Source organism: Blastomyces gilchristii (genome assembly GCF_000003855.2).
Source record: "Blastomyces gilchristii SLH14081 genomic scaffold supercont1.8, whole genome shotgun sequence".
Lineage (NCBI taxonomy): Eukaryota > Fungi > Ascomycota > Eurotiomycetes > Onygenales > Ajellomycetaceae > Blastomyces > Blastomyces gilchristii.
In genome coordinates, this window is record NW_003101675.1 from 756208 (window position 1) to 778921 (window position 22714).

Here is a 22714-nt window from a genome sequence, read left to right on the forward strand (position 1 = left end):
AGAAGTATCTAAGTATTCTTTCAGTACTTTTATATTCAATTCTGCAGATGTTGAAATTGTATGAGTTTCTTGTTATAATAATCATTGAATCTCTTTATATTGATGTTGTTGAGTTGCATGTATATCAGCTATTTGTTATTATTATAGTTCTAACATTGCTCAGAGCTACTGTGATACTGTATCTATACTCATGTTTAAAGATTCTCTCATATTATCATTAGACATGATTATATTATTTATCAGATGTATGATATCTGTGAAATCTGAAGAAGTGTAATTGTATGAATATCTTATATATCTGAGTGTCAGAACTCTCAGGTCTTTCACTAACATTCTCTTATAAAATCTTATTACAGAGTCAGAGTGACTGATAAGTAAGCTTCTATCTGAGAACTTAGTATCTACTTAACTGTTCTCTTTTCTACACATTGTTATACATTCAGATATCTCTCAATGAATAATTGTTTCTAATAAGAAGACAATGTGTGAATAATCATTTCTAATAAGAAGATAATGAACATTTTCTAGTGTAAGAGATCTACACTGAATAGATCAGTATAATATTAATAGGTCTTATATAATAAAGAGAAAAATATTAGAGCAGAAAAAGAAAGAGAAAGTATGAGAATCAGTAATCAAAGTGAATATTTATACATGTATATGATAATGTATGTGTAGACTGACTGCTGAGACTATGAATTTCATGTTTAATTTCATTTGATTTGATCTCATACATTTCTTAGTGTGAATCTCACTGAGACTAGTCATTAAAAAAACATGCAAAGTAACTATATATAAGATCTTAAAATGAAATCATGACTTGAAAAAAATGAGAAAGTGGTTTCATTTGATCTCATTTAGTCTCATTCTTGATATAAAGTTACTATTTTTAGATATTTTAAGGTTTTTTTTAGACTATTTCTAATTTTTTAAAAAGTAACACTTTTTGATAACACTCAAATAAGATTTAAAGTCATTTAAAGCAATAAAAATAATTTAAATTAAGAAGTGAAAATCATGATCTCATTTGAAAAATGTGACAAGAGTAGACAGTAAGTCTCACTGGGACAGTATGGAACTACTATCTAATGTTAAAACCGTGTAATGGGATCGGTCGAATTGGTAATGGGACTATCAAAAAATCTGGTCCTGGTCTCAGACACGGTCACACGGTCAGTCTATGTATGTGGTGGAGCTTCGGGGCGGAAGAATCTATACGTGTTCGTGGCGGCTGAGGATTGGTGATTGAGAATGGCCGAGAATCGGAGCATACGCGTTCGTGGCGGCCGAGGATCGGTGATTGAGAATGGCTGAGAATCGGAGTGTACGCGTTCGAGAATGAAGCGGTTGGAATCTGTGGAGTGTAACGGAATAGTCTATATGATTGATCGGGCGCAGCCCGCCACAGAGATATTCAGTTTAGTTAAAACAGCTAAGCTTTTATCTTACTATAAGAAGAATCTGATAATAAATTTAATAGAAGAGTAGAAACTCTTCTAGAGATTAATTTATAAACTCTCTTATTATACAATAGAAGCTGAGTGAGCTTATATAAAAAAGAATCTGAAGAATAACTTTATTTAATCTTCACAGATCTTGATAAAAGTCTCTGTAATATTTATAAAGAAGAAGAATGAAAGTCTTAGATTATATATAATCTACTATAATCTGAACTTTACAATTATAAAGAGTTACTACTCTCTATCTCTGATTAAGAATGTAATTAATTATCTTACAGAAGCTGTTATATTTATATAATTAAATAAAATTAATTTATATACACAGCTGTGAATACAGTCTGAGAATAAATAAAAGACTATCTTTAAAATAGTACTGAGATTATTTAAATATCTAGTAATATCTTTTAATTAGATAAATATCTCTGTAATATTTAAGTCTTTTATTAATAAAACACTTTATATATATCTAAATGTTTTTATAGTAATATATCTAAATAATATAATAACATACTTTGTGAAGAAGTAAGAATACACTGAGTATATATAAACTATATTAAAGATCTTAAATAAGATAGAACTGTATATTAAGCTTATAAAGTATAACTTTAGTACTTAACTGAATTAATTTTCTAAAATATATAATCACTGTAGATAATATTCAGATGAAATCTTCATAGATTAAAACTATTCTATTATAGTTAAAGTTAACTAGTATCTATAAAATTCAGATCTTTTCAAGTTTAATAAATTTCTATAGAGAGTTTATCTTTATATTTATAAGAATCTTCTTAAACCTTATAAATATATTAAAGAGTGAAAATAAGAAGAAGTCATTCTATAAATAAAAAATAAAAAGATTATTAAGAAGAAAGAGCTGTAAGAACTTTTATATCTTAGAAGTTTATAAGATTTTTATAAGATTTAAATAAATATTTAGAGATATAGTAATACTATTTCACTTTAATTTCTTACTCTTAATCAGATTAGAAATACATGCTTTTTTCTTTATAATTTCAGAAATAGTCTTATAACTATAGTTAAATAAGAACTGAGTTTCAGTAATCTTTTTCTCATAAAAGATATAACTTATAGAGATTAATTATAATATTTATAATTAAAAACTTCTTATAATAGTAAAATTCTTCTATTATTAATATTATTACTTTAAAAGTCTTATAATAGTAATTACTATTAGAACTGATTATAATAGCTTATAATAGTTTACTTTAATTAAAAACTCTTATAATAGTAGATTTACTGAGTTTAGAAACTGAGTAAGTTCTGATTTAAAATAGAGTATATTAAGAGAATCAAGAACTTAGTGAATAAATTCTCTTATAAATCTGATTATATTAAGATGATCAGAGTAATAAATATAGAGAGATTAGAGAAGATAGAAAAGCTTTATAAAATACTTAGACTGAGTATTATAAAGAAATTAACTGAAGAGTCTCTTAATTCTCTATAAGAGAAGAGAAGAAAGAGAGAGAAGAAGTCTGTATAACTTCTTTCTATAATACAGAGAGTTAACAATCTGAGAATCTCTGTGAGAATTGTTGAAGAGAGTATCTATAATCTGAAGAATTTACAGACTTTGAGAAGTACTGTAGAAGATCTGATATAAGAAGAAATAGCATATATAATATAAGTCTTTATAAAATCTTTTATTCAGATTATTAGAACTATAACTGAAGACTAAATATACTCAGTATATAGAAATCAACTCTGTAAAAATAAAGAATTGAAAAGACTTAAATAATCTCTTATAAAGAGAGAGCTGAATTTATATACTTATAAGTTTCTATATATAGAACTTATTAAAAGATATTATAACTCTTCTCTAGTAAGTTATTTTACAAATACTAGAATTTATAAGTTGCTTATAAGAAAATACTTCTGATCAAAGATATGAGAACTTATGAAGAAGATAGTGAATTCTTATACTATTTATCAGAGTTCATGAGTGCCGGGACAAATTTCCCCTGTCTCCTGTCTAGTTGTCCCGTGTCCATCCATAATTTTCATCCATCTTGCCAGAAGCCGACTAAAAGGGGAAACAACCGCGATGATAGTGCGAGGAACGACAATTATTGGCCACTATTATTATTGCTTGTGACCCCTCCCGGCGCTTGGGAGTGTATTTTTAACGAGTGAATTACGGATAGTAACGACGGAATATTTAATATTTGGCCCAAAATTCAAACAATCTTCAAGTGTCACTAGATCAGAATTTGAGGGCGTACCGCAAGGGGCGACGAACCAACGCTCAACGCATCATCTCGGCTTGATTTTAGCATCCCCAGGTGAGGTTGCCTCGCGCTTCCCTGTGGCTTTCGACTTCCTCTCTGAAACCCTACACCAGCGGGCGTTAGCGGAAGAATTGCCGCTCGCCAGGATAAAATCCATGAGCTAAAAGTGGGAGAGCAAAAGACAACTTCGCGATCCCTGTTCCCAAACATGTCGATGGGCGCCCTTACGCAGCGTAATATTTCTTTTAGAAATTCTAATGCTAACTGCCTGGGATTTATTCCGCGGGATGTGCCAATGCAAGCCGTGGCCTATCATCGCATTTTCTCTCCAAAATTTTGTGGCCTGGTGCGGTTTTGTTGTGATGTGATTTGTTCGGAAAAATATCAAGACAGCGGTTTGTCCTCTCAGAATTTAGTTTTCATTTTTGGACGACCTGTTTGCCCAAGAGACAGCTGATGTTTTTTTCTTTTTTCTTTCTTTTCATGCTTTTCGAAAAGCAAGTCTACTCATGAAGTGAGAGTCCGCGAGATTCGGAGTGGGTCCAACAGGACTTGTTGAACTTTGAATACGAATCCTGAATGCGGAGAAATTGAACAGACCTTAAAAGTCTGTCAATTGAAAAGGCTACATTGCTGATTGTTTTGTGCCTTTAATCCAGGATAGCTCTCTTGGAATGCTAGTGTTGTCCTCAGGAACAACGTCAAGACTTATCATTGCCGGCTCAAAGCAAAAGCCAACATAGAAAGCCGTTTGAAAAAGGGGTAGGATTTTATCAAGTTCGCACAGATTCCAGATTAGCCTATTTGAACTGTAAGCTGCGGCCCAAGGGTGACCTCCTGCGCTTCACCCCTGGCTTTGCATGAATTCCTGTCCGACGCAAAGATCGCCCTCTAAAATTTCCGGGTTTGCGCTAGTTCCTCGGACTGGGGGCAAATAACAGCTTTGCAGGGACAACTCCAACTCAACCTGCGGCCGGGGTTTTGCGGAAGCTTCCGTCATGAGAAAGGTCCACCCGAGCAAGTGCGCCTAGCACACGAGAACAAACGGAGCAAAGGAATGCCGGTGGGGTTTTGGGGCGCCGCGCCGCCCCGCGCCAAAGCCAAAGGACCGGATATTGAGCCAGGGCGGAAACAGCGTCACTGCTGCAGGAACAAAGTCGCACTGTTGACTCTCCCTTGTGGGATTTTTGGCATACGCGATATCGGTCAGCTTTGTTGGACAAAACGTACTTCTTTTGTACCCGGACCTCGATATGCTGTATTAACTAGGCTGTTTGTGACGGCAGGTGTGTTGAAAGACTCCATACCAATCGAGTGCTGAAGATAACCATTCCCGGTTGGAGCATCACATATCCAAAAGCAAGAGCCTAGAGACAAATAAGCTTAGACCCTACTACTAGCTTTCACGTTGAAGTAGATCTTCCCTTTAGAGTCGCAGAGAGGGTGTCCTCACCCGATCAGTTCCCGGCGTGACATTTTCCTCAGGGATAACACCCCCGCACACAACTTTAAAGCAAAGCTTCCTCTGCCTCCGGCGCTTTTTCATCTTCCGATCTATATTTATGCACTGATCTCGGCCGTCCGTGCCAGTCGTATAACCTGCTCCTAGATCGGATTTCAGCACTTAGTACCTGCCGCGTAGGTGGCCATTGCGGCCCGGAAAACCCCAACTTGGTGCAAGAACTACAAATCCTCTGGAAAACACATCCCGATCCATAGAGGCTTTCTGCGTTCATATCCCCGCGTCTAATCAGCAGCCTAGGCTTAAGAGTTGCGAAACCCCTGACAAATAAATTGCGAGTGCGGATGCCTTCTTATATACGGCTGATGAGGAGCCCTTTAATGGCGATGGTGAATAGCAACAAATAGAGACGGGAATATAAGTAAACACTGCGCAGATATCTCAATATCCAAACCACGGAAGAGACATTTGAGGCAGGAGGAGGGTTGTAGATATTCCCAGAATATCACGTGAGTTTGTCCCGATGACTCATCTATTATTCGCCAACTTTTTTTTTTTTTTTTTCTACGGTGATATCTGTATTGACGGAGGGGTAGGTAGATAGAACCAACCCAGTATAATAACAACGGTGCCGGAGCTGGATGCAATTAGCCAACTTTCATAGCTTTAAAATAGCGGGATCTGATTAAATTACCAATTAGCACAAACATGTCCTTCACAATCAAAGTTCCCTGCTCATCTGCAAACATCGGCCCAGGGTTCGATGTGATCGGTAAGTCCGCCTGGCGCAAGATACAATTCCCGGTTGTTTGCGACGACGAGGTCTGCCTGCTCTCCCCTCAACCCCTTTTTCTAGAATTGGGAACTGACAAAGGCAAATGCAAATAGGTTTAGCGCTGTCTATCCATCTCGAGCTCCACGTCACCACTACAAACATAAGCTCCTCCAAAATCCCACTCAATTGTGCAATCACATATGAGGGTGAAAATGCAGAGGAGGTTAGCTTAGATCCGGAAGTCAATCTCATTACACGCGTTGCTCTCTACGTTCTTCGGTGTCACGATCAGCGTGCTTTCCCCGTTGAAACCCATGTTCATATCAAAAATCCCATCCCCCTTGGAAGAGGCCTGGGGTCGAGCGGGGCGGCTGTTACTGCGGGCGTTATGCTAGGGAATGAAATAGGAGGTTTAAAAATGAACAAAGCTCGGATGCTAGATTATTGCTTGATGATAGGTACATGATTCCCCTCATCGTATTGCCGAGCCTCGTAGGTCCCCTTGCTAAGCGTGTGTGTGTATATACAGAGCGCCATCCCGACAATGTTGCTGCAGCCCTCTACGGGGGCTTCGTTGGCACCTATCTGAACGAGCTCAAACCAGAAGATCTAGCTTGGAAAGAGATCCCATTAAGTGAAGTTCTCCCAGCACCTGCTGGCGGCATTGACACTGGAGTGAAACCGCCGGAGCCACCCATCGGCATTGGCCATTACAAAAAGTTCGCCTGGTCACCACAAATCAAAGCCATCACGATAATACCTAGCTTCGAGCTTCCCACAGCGAAAGCTCGTGAAGTTCTACCAGAAGTGTACTCAAGAGCAGACGTCGTATGTGACTATCAACTATCCCATTTCTCTTCATCACAGCCCATTGCAAACTAGACATATACCCCTAACGACGCCTTTCATTTCTCTCATTTTAGATATATAACCTCCAACGCGCCACCCTCCTCCCCTCAGTCCTTAGCCAGTCCCCATTAGATCCAGATATGATCTATCTCGCAATGCAAGACAAAGTTCACCAGCCGTACCGAAAACACCTCGTACCCGGTCTCACCGAAATCCTCAGCTCCATGACCCCAGCCACCCAGCCCGGTTTATTAGGGATATGCCTTTCCGGCGCAGGACCCACAATACTAGCCCTTGCCACGACTAATTTCACCCAGATAGCAGATCGCATCGTTTCACAGTTTAAACAGCATGGCATTGAATGCCGGTGGGAGGTGCTGGAACCAGCTGAGGACGGGGCTGTGGTGGAAAGGAAGAAGGACGTATAGACAGGCGGAGAGGGTGATCAGGGATATATAACTATCTTTTCTTTGGAGTTTTGTGAGATAGGGCTGCGGAATATAGATTTTTATACGCGATATAATGTTATGTCTTCGCTTATGTCTTCGCGCTATGTCGTCCGAATACCGTAGCGCTACTTGAATTCGGATACGAAAGGTATATTTTCTAATTAGATCGCATTATTTTGCTAAGATAGGATTCCTCGTTTCCTGTTGCTTATGACCGCAATCGTTCTTTCTTTATAGTTCGTATATTGTAGAAAGCCTACAGTATCGATAGGGATGAATTACATAGAACAAGTAATGGCCTATTCGCGTGACTAAGAAAATACTTGGGGAGTTTGCGATTCTCATCACATATATGTATGTTTTTTATGAGCCCATCCCGAGCGACAATCAAAGGCACCAGATCCTGGTTTTAACCTCAACAGTGAAATTTCCCGTCTCGGATTGTCACCAAGCACAACTAATCCACCTCCCACCTCCCAAAAAAGTACAAGACAAGAGAAGAAGGGCAGAATAGATGAGAATCACTACGCGGAAAACCTGCTTCCAGCCCTACAATCTTAAAACATGCCCTCCATATCCAAATCCAAATATTCAGGATTTCCCACACCCATATCCGCTCCATTCAGCACATCATCAATACTTGCATCTAGGCCGCTACCCATACCCATACCAATCTCGCCTATTCCACTCATTCCCATCCCCTGTCCATTTCCAGCCCCATCACCCCCAGCAGCTGCTGCCACTGCCGCATCAAGCATGTCATTGAGATCCCCCGTATCGTCCGCTCCCTGATTCTGTTGGCCGGATTGCTCACCTCCTTGATCATGCCTTTGGCCGCTCATTCCCATTCCCTCCCGTTCCAGATTGATACCTTGCATTATGTTACCAACATCTATGTTCGAAACCTCCTGCGGCATCTGCGGGACGGCAGTAAGCGCATCGACTCGCCGGCTTAAACGCACGATTAGCTCTGCGCGGAGTGTATCACTATCGATTAACTTGGGAATAGATTCGCGCTCAAGGTTCAGCCCGTCGCGGAGCGTGAGAATCGGACAGCGGGGTATGGCGTCTTTAGACGGATCAACAGGATGGAATGCCGCGCGCTCTACGGCGAAGGATTCTGCAAGGGGGGCACATATGAGCGTGGCGGCTATGTCCAGGGCGAGATCTCCGCTCCCGGTTTCCGCTTGCAATTTGAGCTCGTCGATTATGCCCCTCAGCACGCGAACCGCACCTACAAGTCTTATTCCGGCGACAATCTGACGGTGTGTGTAGCTAGGAGGGGTCATGCTTATTTCAGGGCTTGTGCTCCAAAAGACAAAGGACGAGAAAGTGTTGCGAATGCTGGCAACAATCCCTCCACCTGCTGGATTTGAAGCCCAGCCTTCTACTTCGCCGTAACGCGCTGTGCTGCGCCGCTGGAAGGAATGGTACGGTTCTAAAGCCTCAAGAATGGGCTTGATGTCGTTTCTGGAAAGGTGCCTGGTGCGCACACCTTTCAGCTGGTCACCGAGCTGTTTTGCAGTTATTAATAACACCGTGCGGTGAATTTCCTGGGCTTCGCCAGATATGGAGCTGGGTTTAACGAGGGCAAGTAAAAGTTTTAACGATATAGTCAAATCACTTTCCGACTCCCAGATATGATGGCCGAGCCACGTTAGCGCCATCACTAAAGATGGTAAGAGAAAAGGCTCTAAGAGATCTATGAAAATAAGCTTAAGTCTTGTATGGTTTTCATTCGGGATCAACGTACATTCAAACCCGCCTTTTAAGGTCTCAAATTCCAACTTTCCAGTTTCGCACGCAGCCAAACTTTGACTGAAAAGTGTTGAGACGAGGAAGTAGAATTCCTGAGGGCTGCATGATGACATTGATTCATCGCTGATCCCTTCCGCAATGAATAGGGCGGTGATCCATGCTCCAAGATTATTCTTTTGCTTTTCATCCAAATCCTCGAGTCTCTGGCTGGAGCAACCATGTTGCAGGAGTCGCAAAATAAACGAGTCTGGATTAGAAATCCCCAAGTCATAATGAGATAATCCGTATTTGTACTTGAAGGCGAGAACTAGTAGTAATATGCTGCCGAATTCGTCATAAACCGGCTGGCTTTCACCTGTATATAACGTCAGCATTTTTCATGCCTCATACATATCACGTTTCTGCGTACCTTGTTCTTCGCCCCATTTCCAAGCGTCAAGCAAAGCACACAGCGGTCGCAAGATAGTTGATGGGCTAATGAAAAGAAGCATGACGTCCAAGGAAAGAGGCCTCCGTGACAGAGAATTGCAGATATTCTTCAATGTCATTGTTTCCTTCCTTGAGCATAAGTTATGCATCACCTAGCAATATAGTTAATGGAGGAATGTCAAGGTAGCAACCAATAAAATGAAGGACATACTTCTGTGATGGCCGCCGCGATGGTACCGGCGTTGCCTTCCATCGACTCGAGCTCATTTATGAGTTGTTCCGCACGCTCGGGATTGTTATTAATTTGGGAAACTAGATCTTCTCTTCGAAGCTGTCCTCCAACAGGCAAGGTCTGCATTGGGTTTTCCCCTAGAAGTCGTTCAATGCTTGCTTCCGGGATCAATTTATGCAAAGCACAGGCAAACAAAAATTCCTGCCGGACATCTGACAGGATAGAATTTCCTTGCATTGCGAACATTTCTGAAAACGAAGGAAAGGCATTGGGGTCAATGCGACTGAGGGCGCGGGTGATGCAAAGCTCCATCGGTATGGGGTTAATAGCAGATGCACACATTTCAGCAAAAAATGGCGGCAGCTTGTTGACTAAGAAAGACCGGAAGATAAACATGGTGCGATTAGGCTCGTTGCGGTACATCCCATTCGATAACACGTCAAAGGCTGCAGTAATAAGATCTTCGATTAGTGTCATGCGATCGCCCTAGAAAAATATTATGAGTTTTCAAGAGTAATTTAGTAGTATGGACTTCAAAAACTCACTCCATATCGATTATTTAAGTAGTTAACAACCATACTATCATCCACCAGCGGTCTCCCAAAAAGCTTTAAGATGATACTATTAGTATGTAGACTACTGTAACAGTTGAGAGGGCAACAGGCATACCAAGGCATTAACATATATATATGGTCCTGCTCTGGAATTGATGATAGAGCCATCAAGGACATTAGACTCAAATTCTAGAGCTGAAATATTGACATTTTCCATCATTGCATCTTCAAGGGATTTCTCGCCGTCGTGGCCATACAAATTGAAATCTTTTCGCAAAGTTTCAAGCCTGTCACGTAAAGGAATTGATACACCACCACATAGCGGTATATATTCAGAGAGGGATTGGCCTAGTTTATTTCTCCAACCTGATCGATAACAGGCAATCAGTATTTAAGTACAATGTAAACGAGGGTCTACTGTGAGAAGAATAGAAAGAGTACCTTTTGGCCCTGAGGCAGAGAGAGCATTTACGGCTTTTTCAGTGCTCATAAGAGCAGCAAATAAAATTCCGAGAGATTCAAACACAGCCAGGGTGTCCGGAGAGTTCGTCAACGAGGCGGCGGGGTCGCCTACCGGTTCGCGACTTGAGTTCCATGAAAGAAGAGCTAAAATCCATTTTGCGAGCGCAGAAAATGTGTTTGCGGCGTCAGATGTCGTTTTGGGGGCGTGTCCCGAAGTCGCCGCTATCGTAGCATTATGGATAATGCAGTAGTCGGTCATCAGTGTACTGACAGGTGCTTTCGTGGTTGATCCATTCTGTGCAGCCACTTGCTTCTGGGAAACTGTCGACTGCGCAAGAAGTGACTCTAGTATATCCTCAAGTTTAATACTCCCAAGCCTATGTAGGGTGTCCACATAAAGCGGTATTAAGGGGTCCCAGGGCACATTTGTGACACATCTTAAGGCCAAAATAATGTCTATCAGCCTTCTCGCCGGGATGGAATAGCGATTCAGCATAAGCTTCGCAAAAGCCCTAAATTCAGAAGCATCGGTCCTCTGAGAAAGGCATCGACGGAGCAATGTTTTCCATTGCGCCGAAGAGCTCCCAACAATCTTTATCTCCTCCATCACCCTTATACCTTAGCTGATGGGCTCTTTCAACAAAAGGTTGGTTTACATTCCCACCGTAGAAACACACACATTGGCAACATGAAAGATGAAAAGCTCATTAAAGGCAGCTCATTTAGGGACATCAGACTAAAGTGCCGCGCGGAAGTCGCGGTTTCATGAATGGTGAAGCTCTCTAAACCTCAGAATTGAGGTTGCGGCTTATGTAACCCGGTTTCTGAATTGTTTGATGTTTGCACTGTTTGCAAATCGCGAGACCTATCGTCATTTTTTTACCCCTTTTCCTTTGCAACAACCTAGCACATTTTCCACCATTAGCTCACTTCGCAACTGCTCTTGTGACTGAAGTGGCGGCTAAATGAATCATGGGCGATTGCGAGGGCTACAATTAATATCGGTCTGTGAACCGGCTTATTTAAGTGACATGTTGCCATAATTTCATTGGCCGCCGTCGCGCATCTCTAGTCTGGGAATATCCAACCGCCTTGAAAGGGCCTGGCATGCCGCCTCTTCTTCGCAGGTACCATCTCTTTAATGGCTTCGTTTCTCCATCTATTTTCAATATGATTTATCTGTGATCATATCCGGATGGTTTAGGTCACTCGACCCCACCCAGCCCATCGCTATGATCACCATATTAGCATCCCCTATGACAAACCCACATTTCCAACCCCTTGATGCGGAAGCCGTAAGCCGGAATCGACTCTGGATGATGCTTTGTCACTCGCACTGCTGCTGCCGTGGGCGTCGACAGGGTTTTTTATGAGGGTGCGGCCTCTGCAGCGGCATCATGTTTCCATATTTTTAGAGTCCTCGAATTGCGCGTTACTACTTCCCCCCAGAGGGAATTTCCATTGCGGTTGCCACATGCGCCCCTTCGTGTGTGGAAGTTATGCTCAGGAGGCATACTACTCTGTATCTAGCTCGTGCCACTATTTCGTTATTCTCGAAAGCATGATTGACCTCAGGTCAGATGCTACGCTATACAATCCACAAGCATGGCCAGAGCTCATGGGCATCCAGCAACATAGACCGTCTGGTCAGCTGAGTGAACAACAAAAACCGCCAGCTTACTGCTGGCAGAAGGAGTCATGGTATTGCCAATGACTCGGGCCACATTCCAAGGACATGAGCCATGCATTCACGGGTAAATAGGCTTCGACAAGGGAATAAGAAGAAGGTAAAGGTCCCTTGTTTTGCTGTTAAATGATAACTAGCGAATGACTGATCTCTGAAAACACAGGTGAGAAAGAGATATGAACAACAGCAAGTGAAAACAAGAAACAAAAGTGAAAGACCAAAAGTATAACCATAGGTTCAACAACCACAAAACACTAACAACGGTTTCTCACAAAATCAACCCCTTGTTTATCTATCTCGAAAGCATCGAACAACAAGCCTAGTAACATCTGTCCCTTCCGGGTCTGTTCTTCGAGCGGAATTTGTTCTTGCAACACACGTAGAAGTTGTTACACCTATATCTCGAATCTTTGAGCCCGTAGCATCGGCGATTGCTCCTCATACTGCCGTTGACCTCGTTACAGCAAGCTGCACTGGCTGCGCCCCAGAATGCCTCCGCCCCGGGCTTGTAACACCATGATCCGCTTTCACCGGCGCGTGCCTCCACCTCCACGGACCTTTCGAACAGGGTTGATGATGCCGACTGTTGTACTTGACATTCCTCGGCCCATTTGCCTTGCGGGCAAAGCGGTTCATCAGAAGTCGAGATGCCCTGCTCTTCCCTCATCCCAAGGGATGCGGCATACACGATGGGGAGGGTGAAGAACAAGGTGAAGGCTCTCATTTTTGCTTGGTTCTACAAGAGGAATATTCTATGAGCATCAACTCCTATCCGAAAGGAATATTTCCCGAATTCTTACCTATGGATGAGTCTTTAAAAGGGGATGTATTTGAGGCTACCAAACACAGGGTTGTGTAGGTAGTTTCGAATTTCGGAGAGGAGGAGGAACAAGAAGATGTCTGATGTACCGTTGGAATTTGGATTATGTTGTTGATTCTTTTGATGAGTTGAGACGAATTGGTCAAAAGAAGAGAGGAATGAGCTCTTTATATAGAGTTCTATGTCGCCAAAACCACTCTCACAGCTTCAGGACGTCCTTAAGCTCCTAATATCGCACTTGGGAATACTACGTTGCATTACAGTCGATCACTAACTGGCCCCTGAAATAACTCATCTGAAGTGGAAGCCTGCATTGCCGAGCCCTATTCTGTTACATTGGTATTTCACCTGCTAATCGGATTGGGAAAAAAGGCTAGCACCTCTTGTTTACAGAGAGAGGCAATACAGTGTCCTTCAACTACAAACTAACAACCATTCTCCTGGCGTTTGGGAGATCCTGCGCTCGATATCAATCTATATCAACCTTATATCAACAAACCACCCCCACTGCTACCAAGGTTCATGCGGCGGACAGGGAAAAGAGTATCCCTAAATAAGATTATTTGAAGCACCTCAATCTCTTGATTCTTATTCCCTACAGTGGGAGGATTAAGCTTGAATACCCCCCTGGCCGCCTAGATCGTACTAACCACATAACGTTAATATCTATATGGCTGCTTTTCATGATCATATTGTTAATATTTTGTATACAGAGGATCCTCTCAAAAGTTTTGATTAGCATTAAGAATTTAATACTGTTATCGTTCCATTCTCAAGCCCCTGAAATTAGGCTAGCTTTAGTTAAGCTGTAGCTGGTTATTCAGACATCACAGCCATTAATCTCTCTTAGAACTCTGATTAAGAGAGAGAATGAGAATACTTCATGTCTGTAACAAAGTTACACCTTTAATTCTTAGTGCTAATCCAAGCTTTTGAGAGGATCCTCCGTACCTGTCATGGTGATGCAGAGCTACGGGTCCGGGCTCTTACCACCTAGAGCAAAAAGACCATAAGATGACTGGCTCCCCAGCCCCGGTACGCCAGCCTATAGAGACCCCCAGGTATAGAGTCCCCTCAGGTCTAGAGCTCTCTTTCAATGTGAGTGATGTGTGCTCATTATAACACTAGTATAAAGTATTCATTTAATCCAAATGTCACTTTAACCTATATAGGCTGCTGTACAAATGGGTTTGAGTTAGTGATATCTTGGCATCTTAGGGGTGCCAGGTGGGGGTTTCAAACTTAATGCCTAACACTATACAGAGTAGTATTCAGTCATGATGGCTAGCTTCCAAGCCTCGAAACTCGGACCACTTCAAAGTTGACCAAGAAGCTTTCATTTGGTTGTTGTCATTCAAAAAGAAAGAGCATACAGACAGAACTGAACGCGCTGCGCCTGATTTGGTTCGGAAGCGAGCCATGAAGGACCCAAAGAATCCTCCCTGGGACCGAAACCTTCTTCCATGATTCCTCAAATCCACGCTAATCTCCCGTAGCGCATCTCGGATCCTTCCAGAGCGCTAAGTGGAGATCTGCCGAGTAGTGTTAACCTTAAAGTGCGGAAGCGTGCACAATAACGGGGATTCCGCGAAAAGAACAACCTTTCTTTACCTGGTCCTCCAACCGATATTCCTGACACGTGGATTCCTTTTCCTATTTTGCACTCCTCGTTCCCTCGATATGCGGGCAAGCTGCAAACACCAGCGGAACCTGAGACCGAAATGTGAGCTCAAAATGCGAATAATCGCTCTCTCTCCTCCGGTCTTGGAACCTCTCCAGTAGCTGAGGGGAATTGAAAGGAGCAGGAAGTACCCCCGCAGGACAAAAGACCGAGGAGGCGGGAAGGAGACGGATCATCAGGCCATGTTTCCTCTCCGCCTTTGGGCCTTGTGTTAACCCCCCCTACTTATGTCCAAAGGAAATGGAAATTTCTTTTTCCCACTGCCTGTCTGTGTTTCAAACAAGAACCCCCACTGCTTTTGCCTACAGGGTACTTCGACATTCCTCCCATGAACGGACTGGGAACAGAACGAACTGCCTCTCCGATTCTTTATCTTTCTTCCCCGTCCACGGCCCGAAGCGCCCCCACAAGAATAAAAATAAAAATAACGTCAGCAGGTTCTCATTTCTGCGTGGCCGAGCTGGGCGAGCTGTTGTTTTGAGCCGAGTTTTCTATGCCTTCGACCCCCCCCTTCGATATAGTTCCCCCGCACAAAGGAATTGGCTGCGGCTCTCTACTTCGGTGTTAGCCGGGTATATAGTTATACCCACCCGCGCGGCACCAAAATTGCCATCTCATATTATTCTATTGAAAAAAAGATCAACTAAATTAAATCTGAGGAGAGAAAGTGGTAGTGGGTGAGCATGTTCTAGCTGTAACTTGCTTTCTTCAGATTGAAGGGTGAGTTTCATCTTGTTTTAATAGAATTCGTACTTACAAAAAATGCACTGCTATTGAAACGAATGGGTACATTCCAAGGCTAACTACCCACTGCCGAGGCGGCCAGCTCCTGACGGCTGGTAGTTATTTACGGCTTCTTGTTCAAAAAAATATAATATAATATAATAAAAAGTAATAATAATAATAATAAATAAAATCTAGTGATCCTGTAGAGCGAATTAGGTATGAATTACGGACGAAGACAATTGGCTCACGATTCGACAGCCAGGGCTTCGGCGCAGTCACTTCGATCTTCAAAATACTTAAACCACCTACCCTACCTAGGTGTACTTACTTCGATGCTGCACAAAACTTCACATAATTTATACCATACAACCCCCAACATTTCATAATACTATATAGTAATCATACAAGTAACATCATATGCACATATCACTCTTGGAACTTGGGTTACAGCGCAGCAATTAATCAGAAAAGATGCATCATAGTTACCACCTTTTCTTAGAGCCTACCTCACATGGCATCAATCAGATAAAAATGTCCTGTATATTTGGTTTACATGTCAAGCGTTTGCCACCCCTAACACCCTCTCTGTCTCTACGCTGCACACTTTATATCCACATCATCCCCTCCCTATCTTCATTTCATTTTTTGGGTTATCTGCAGGGAACATGGAGGGCTTCCTCGGATAATGTATAGGGGTATATGCCGGAATGCGCCAGGTCAACAGTGCATCCAGCCATTTGAGACGAATGGAAAAACTTTCTTGAAAACGTGATGGACAGAATAACTCAAGCGTAGTGGGTGTTTCCCCATCCATGTTCTTGGCATTTTATATGTTGTAGTAAAAATATGTCAAATATTAGGATAGCTTCATCATTGATATACATCTCAAACAGGAGGGGGATAAAACTCCTCTAAAAGGGGTATCCAAAGTGTGACGAACAAAGTGAAGCGCCAGTAAACGCCCATGGAAGAAACCAAAGAGCGTTAGATGGAGGAAATAGGAAACATAAAAATGTATTTGACAAATGAAAAGCATTATTGGGACCTCGCACTTCCCACGCTTCTCTCCCGCGAGTGTGTTGAGGAACCATGCAAAATATCTGGAGCTCGAGGCCCTACCATCCAGTCCTCCATCGCGAGCCACTCGCTCCAGCTCTTCTCCGCAGCCTCAATCTCGGCGTCCGCTGGTGCTTGTAAAGGTCGCAGGAATGGGATCGTTTCCAAAGGTGGCATATCATAATCTTGTTTTACAGATGCCCACCCGCCGCTTTTCGCAGCGAAGAGGTAGTTGCGCCGTTCTTGTTCGTGGAGGTGGCCAACGCCGGCAACCCAATCGTCCCCAAAAAACCCATGCAGAACACCTGGGAAATCCATGCCAGTTGCTACCAGGCGTCGAATATAAGGGACAAGGGAGATAGCGGGAGATACTTGTGGCCGGTTGGGCGGTGGAGATGAGGGTCGTGAGCTTCTAGGAGCAACGTTCGAAGACGAACTGAAAAGTGGATTCGGTTGTCTCTGGAAAGGGAGATAAATATTCAGGAAAGCGGACAACGCCTGAACGGGAATACTATATTGGGCATGATCGAGGAAATATCGCTGGCAGTTCTGGTAACGCGGATACCATTCAAATATGTCAAATTGAGGATCGTCGGCTCGATGGGAGGCCTCTGACAGACCCACCATAGCGGCAGGATCAAAATGTGCGCGTGGATCACTCATGTTATTATCCCTGGGGTCTGGAGACGGTCCTGCGATTGGCCTGGAGAAATGATTTTTTTTTAGTTTCGATGCTATTTTCCTAGCGTAGATTCGCCGACTACTCAACGGAAATGGAAACAATTTTGAACGGTAATACCTCTGGGGGGACTTATTGCGAAAAATAAACCGGTGTACTCGAAAAGGAGAAGAGGCCGAACTCCAAAGCTTCTTGATCAAGCTATAATCCCTTCTGCTTTGGCTTTCTTCGAGAGACATTTGTTGACACGGATGGTGATGCGCACCAAAAACACCAGGAGGAATCCAAGAAACAGAAAACGCTAGAAACCCAAAGGTTTGGAGAGTCCTGGATTCCAATTGATCTCTGGGATAAGATCGCGTGCTTATCTACATTGATCCGAACAGAGCAGGACACACCTGAAGTCTTGACCGGCAAGGTGGTAGCTGGATATTGAAGTTACGCATAAAAAGAAGCTCTGTTGCTGGACCCTTCAGCGGGGTATATAAGTTGACGGAGCGTCCCACAGCCATCTGGTACCCACGTTCATGCAAGTCAGGCTCGATACGAAAAGGGAACAACAATTTTCGCGGAAGGCAAAGCTGAAAGTTCCGTCCGTGGCTGGTAGCCTTCGCCTAGCCGGAAGCATATCAGATCGCGAGATGAGGCGATGGGGCTTGGGGCAAAACTAAAAAGCAAACTTGGTTTCGCAGCCATTCAAGTAACTAGCCTTGATCGACCTTTGTCCCTCCCTAGTGGTTACCGCCAGCACAAATGTGGAAACATAAAAAAGATACCCTGGGTAAGCACGTTTCAGGGTCACAGATAGATCTCTTGTATGGGCATCTTGGAACAACCACTCGGTCTGGTGTTTCTATACTGTACAACGTCGTTCGGGTTGAATTCAGGCCTGAAAGTGGCCAGGTACATGAGAATGGTTGTAATTCTAAAAAATATGTAGGTCAATTATTCTTTCTCCGCCACTCCATTATTCAGGTCTTTCCGCATAGTTCAAGCCAAAGGATGGCTCAGCGTTTGCCTCGGTTTTCGAAAGCCAGCCCTTTGAGTTGGTTCTGCGGGTCCGACAAACGGTAGCATTTTGATCAAAACCGTTTCTGTCCTGACACACACAGTTTACAGAGCAACCTCTTCGTACCCTTGCAGTACAACCTTAATCTGCCCCTTTCCGCGCCCTGGATCGAGGGTTTAAGCGTGGACAGAACAACCTAGATTCGAGAAAGAAGCATACAGGGCCATCCAAGATAGATGTTCTGCCAATCTGGCAACTCTTCCAAACCGACGATGTGAACAAAAACAAAGTTACATTTACCATAAGAAATCATGCAGGTGATTCACGATTTTTTCTGGCTCTGGCTTTGGAACTGGTCCATATTTTATACTAGTGTTACAATGAGCACATATGAATGATAGTGATTGTATTAGTAATTGAGATCTTCTCATTGAAGATTGTCTGTATTTCGAGACTCACATTGAAAGATGGCTTTATTCCCTCATCTAGCTGTGAAGCATAATTGGTGCAATATCATTAGTATAACAACTCAGCTATTAGTTTAAAAATATCAGTTAATAATTTTTCATATCAAATTTTATACAGAAATATTCAAGAAATAAGTGTACTAGAGACTTAGTAGTAAGTATTCTCTTATATATCTCTTTTCTTTCTTGATTTTTTCATTACTTAATATTCACTCTATGAGTTAAAGTTAAACTTACTATGAAATTAGTATTAATTATTATAATAGAAATAAGTACTATATCTAATATAATAACTGACAGATAAAAAAGAAATATATATATATAACTTAAAATCAATATTTATAATTAATAAAATTTTAATAATTAAATTTTACTAAAATTCTCTTTATAATAATGTATATATTATTCAATTCAATTCAATTCAATTATATACTGTGAGTCTTAGAGATTATACAAAGCTGTGATACTATTATATACACAGGCTTTTCTTTATATTTCTTTATATCTATATTACTTTTAATCTCTGATAACAGTTAGAGATGAAGCATTTGAACTACATATTCAAAATGAAATTATCTATTATATGAAATTAAGATACAATATATTATTTAAGTTATTACTTTATTAAAATGCAGACTTCTTGAGCAGTTCTCAATAGTCTGTTATAATTTAAATTATTATTCAGTCCCGGTGGCTGAATGGTTAATGCGGCCACCTGGTAGTACCTTGGTGTGGGAAACCAAGGCGTGTGAGTTCAAAACCCGCAGGGGATACATTAAATCCAGAACTCAAGCACCTCAGGTTCCTAATAAATACAGAGGTGTACAAATCACTTCAACAAATCACTCTATATTCCTGAGATGGGAAGTTATTATCACATGTATTTAATTGTCACTTCTTTGTATTTCCTATGTTCTTGTTATCTTGGCGTGGTCTCAACACCTTCTGTATAATCAACACTTGGCCTGTATTTAACATCACGCAAGGACTCATCATAAGCTCCGCTTGCATATGAGTATTGTTGGAGCTACTACACAAGCCCTAACCTACGTGACCCACACACATATATTTAGCTTTCACTAGCTACTAGTTAGATAACAACAACCAATCACATTCAACCTCTCTCACAGGTTATGAAGCTCTTGTACTTCTATGAAGTATTATAATCATGCAATAATCATACAATAAGCTTTTCAAATAGCTGCTTCTTTCATTCAAATACTTCATATCAAATATCTGTCAATACAACATCAATTAATTATGAAGAAATCTCAGAGAATTAAACTACTGCATCTGAATTCTTTTCAATCTTAATAACTGTGAGAAAATTACTATATAATAACAATAATCAAGATAACAATAATATGACTAATAAAGCTGCTGTCTTGAGATGATGTATTACTCAGATGAATAAAGAACTATATTAAATAAGAGCTTCTAGCAATTCTACTGCTACAGCTACTATTAATAATGACAATGATTTAAGCTCTGATCTTACTGCTTATCTTCAGAATTAAGAGAATATCTCTGCACTGAGCAGAGTTCTTCAAGAATTCTGTAAACATGTTAAATATCTTCAAAAACCAGGTCTTCTCAAATCAATATCTGATTATCTCATTTGAAAGAAAGAGATTCTGCTTGTTATTAAGTAATCTCACACAGAAGATCTTCTGAATGCAACTATAAAATTCTTAAAAAATGTCTCTAAGAATATGAAATAATTCTGAAAGAAATGCAACTTCTAGCTATACAATTTTATATAGTCTTCTGTTTCTATTGAAGTCAAATCTCTTTTTACTATGTCTCAAGATTCTCTGAGTTCTGCTGCTCTATGAAATACTATAGCAGTATTCTTTTCAGAACAGATGAAAATCTGCAGAGTCTGTCTATTCAAGAAATTCAATGATATCAGTGCAACTACTATCTATAATAACCTCAATCACTTATTCATAGAATATCTGCTTACAATTCATGTTGAGTATATTCATCTTGAATATACTAATATTCTCAACTTCATATTCTTTGACAAGCTTCTCAACAGTCTTATCAAGAAGTGATCAATCTTTATCAGAGATTGCATGAACTATGCAGTAAAGAATGATAATATCACATTACTAGAAGATGATTTTCTTGATCTCTGCAGAGATATACTACTCCGCCTGCTATTGAATGACAAAAATGCCAGAGATGACACAAAGAATGCCAAAGACATCATTAAGAAGAATAAGAAGAATAAGAAGAATAATAAGAAGTGCACTCACTGCAAGCAGAATAATCATGAAGAGTCTTACTGCTAGTTCACACACTCTGAAAAGTGTTCTATCAATTGAAAGAATAGAACAAAGAATAATAATGAAAGCTCAGCACTTATATACATCACTGTTGAGCATGCCTACTAAAATGATAATCATGATACTGATAATCATAATACCCAGGCCGTTGAATACTCATACGATAACCCAGGATAAAGATGATAATTCATGATAACCAGGCCACTGAGTGCCTATATGATAACCATGATAACTCACGATAACCAGGCCACTGAGTGCCTATATGATAACCATGATAACTCATGATAATCAGGCCACTGAGTGTGCCTATATGATAACCATGATAACAATAACAATAAAATGATAAAAATATGAGAAATGAGACTCTGTGGTGTTCAGATGACTGAGGGGACAATACAGATATAGAAAGAACAGATTTGAGCATTTTTTTTCTTACATATTCACATGTATTTGCATGTATAAAGCTAGTTCTTATGAGAAAACTAGACTCTACTTTTTGTAATTAATTTTTATCACAGATTTGAATGATTTGAGTACTTTTAACTGCATGAATTAACTGATCTGCATAGCATGAAGAGGTGTTGAAGCTACTACACAAGCTCTAACTTATGTGACTCACACACATATATTTAGCTTTCACTAGCTACTAGTTAGATAATAACAATCAATTACATTCAATCTCTCTCACAAGTATAATGAAAGAATAATAATAATAATAATAAAATTATTATTCAGAAAAAGTTTATATCTAATATCTCTGTATTAATAACAGAATAAAGTTATATGAGCTGTAATTTAAAATATAGCTTTATATATACAGTCTGATAAGATGATTTCAAAAATCTTTTAATAATATAAAAAGTTTACTAATTATATTTTCTTAGTTCAGATTTGCATCAAAAGTGAGCTCTGAGTTTTACTCAGATTTATATGTATTTTGAGAGTATCTTTATCAGAGAAAAACTTGTAATTTTAAGAGAAATTTAATATCTATTACTCTCATCACTAATTTCAATATATTTACACTACTTTTCAGATTCTGATGTTTTTTATATACTACTTATTTTCTATATCAGACTCAATTCAATTCGGAAACCAGTTTAAAAAAGTCTGTTTTAAGTATTTAATAAAGAATTTTAGTTAATTCTATAAGAGACAAAGTCTAGTTGAATTGCAGAGATTATAATATGCTTTTATATAGAGATTGTGAAAATTAATATTTAATGCTAAAGCTTCAGTTTTCAGTCTGTATACTACTGTTTATACTGTCATCTTTAGATTTAGAGATAATATGAAAGTGTTTATTTTCAGAGCATGAATTGATATAGTTCCGAAATTATTTAATATAATGAATAGACAGTATTTCTGAGTGATTTTCAGTCTTGTTTCAGTGTCACATAATTGATCATCAGATAATATTGATTGATGTTATATATGATAAATATATATAATTACTGATAAAATCATTATATAATATATCAGATAGTATTTCTTTAGAGAAAGACTTCAGAGAGAATTTATAAGTTTTATTAAAATATTTATTTATATAACTATTTTTACATTTAAGACTTTGATATACTGTGTTCAATTAAGATAAGAATTTATATATAGTTCAAGAA

The 22714-nt window shown here is 40.3% G+C and overlaps 5 protein-coding genes and 1 pseudogene across 6 annotated transcripts; 3 read left to right on the forward strand and 3 right to left on the reverse strand.

Moving 5' to 3' along the window:
- Positions 1–5740: 5740 nt before the first annotated feature.
- On the forward strand, positions 5741–7725 carry BDBG_04854 (homoserine kinase). Its single transcript, XM_002624944.2, has 5 exons — positions 5741–5943; positions 6060–6404; positions 6476–6774; positions 6870–7598; positions 7667–7725. The coding sequence occupies exons 1-4, from the start codon at positions 5880–5882 to the stop codon at positions 7221–7223; spliced, it is 1062 nt and encodes a 353-aa protein (XP_002624990.1). The 5' UTR covers positions 5741–5879; the 3' UTR covers positions 7224–7598; positions 7667–7725.
- On the reverse strand, positions 7439–11421 carry BDBG_04855 (RNA polymerase II mediator complex subunit Nut1). Its single transcript, XM_031721865.1, has 7 exons — positions 10659–11421; positions 10333–10583; positions 10209–10271; positions 9643–10149; positions 9412–9583; positions 8998–9357; positions 7439–8946 (listed from the first exon to the last, which is right to left on the reverse strand). Exons 1-7 carry the CDS (start codon positions 11284–11286, stop codon positions 7802–7804), a joined length of 3126 nt encoding a protein of 1041 aa, XP_031578365.1. The 5' UTR covers positions 11287–11421; the 3' UTR covers positions 7439–7801.
- Positions 11422–12471: 1050 nt separating this feature from the next.
- BDBG_04856 (uncharacterized protein) lies at positions 12472–13295 on the reverse strand. The gene is made up of 2 exons (XM_002624946.2): positions 13167–13295; positions 12472–13102 (listed from the first exon to the last, which is right to left on the reverse strand). Exon 2 carries the CDS (start codon positions 13088–13090, stop codon positions 12686–12688), a length of 405 nt encoding a protein of 134 aa, XP_002624992.1. The 5' UTR covers positions 13091–13102; positions 13167–13295; the 3' UTR covers positions 12472–12685.
- Positions 13296–14772: 1477 nt separating this feature from the next.
- BDBG_17077 (uncharacterized protein) lies at positions 14773–15561 on the forward strand. Its single transcript, XM_031724877.1, has one exon. It carries the CDS (start codon positions 15108–15110, stop codon positions 15546–15548), a length of 441 nt encoding a protein of 146 aa, XP_031578366.1. The 5' UTR covers positions 14773–15107; the 3' UTR covers positions 15549–15561.
- A 240-nt stretch (positions 15562–15801) lies between these two features.
- BDBG_04857 (uncharacterized protein) lies at positions 15802–18638 on the reverse strand. Its single transcript, XM_031721866.1, has 2 exons — positions 17449–18638; positions 15802–17352 (listed from the first exon to the last, which is right to left on the reverse strand). The coding sequence occupies exons 1-2, from the start codon at positions 17565–17567 to the stop codon at positions 16629–16631; spliced, it is 843 nt and encodes a 280-aa protein (XP_031578367.1). The 5' UTR covers positions 17568–18638; the 3' UTR covers positions 15802–16628.
- An 850-nt stretch (positions 18639–19488) lies between these two features.
- Positions 19489–19577, forward strand: BDBG_17078 (annotated as a pseudogene). Its single transcript has one exon. The product of its transcript is annotated as a tRNA-OTHER (tRNA).
- Positions 19578–22714: the final 3137 nt, after the last annotated feature.

Coding starts and splice junctions, on each gene's coding strand:
- BDBG_04854 (XM_002624944.2), top strand. CDS start 5,880: ATGTCCTTCACAATCAAAGTTCCCTGCTCATCTGCAAACATCGGCCCA. Junction 6,405..6,475: donor AGATTATTGCTTGATGATAG/GTACATGATTCC, acceptor GTGTATATACAG/AGCGCCATCCCGACAATGTT. Junction 6,775..6,869: donor TGTACTCAAGAGCAGACGTC/GTATGTGACTAT, acceptor CTCTCATTTTAG/ATATATAACCTCCAACGCGC.
- BDBG_04855 (XM_031721865.1), bottom strand. CDS start 11,286: ATGGAGGAGATAAAGATTGTTGGGAGCTCTTCGGCGCAATGGAAAACA. Junction 9,584..9,642: donor TCGCGGCGGCCATCACAGAA/GTATGTCCTTCA, acceptor CTATATTGCTAG/GTGATGCATAACTTATGCTC. Junction 8,947..8,997: donor CTTAAAAGGCGGGTTTGAAT/GTACGTTGATCC, acceptor TTATTTTCATAG/ATCTCTTAGAGCCTTTTCTC.
- BDBG_04856 (XM_002624946.2), bottom strand. CDS start 13,090: ATGAGAGCCTTCACCTTGTTCTTCACCCTCCCCATCGTGTATGCCGCA.
- BDBG_17077 (XM_031724877.1), top strand. CDS start 15,108: ATGGAAATTTCTTTTTCCCACTGCCTGTCTGTGTTTCAAACAAGAACC.
- BDBG_04857 (XM_031721866.1), bottom strand. CDS start 17,567: ATGTCTCTCGAAGAAAGCCAAAGCAGAAGGGATTATAGCTTGATCAAG. Junction 17,353..17,448: donor CGCAATAAGTCCCCCCAGAG/GTATTACCGTTC, acceptor TCATTTCTCCAG/GCCAATCGCAGGACCGTCTC.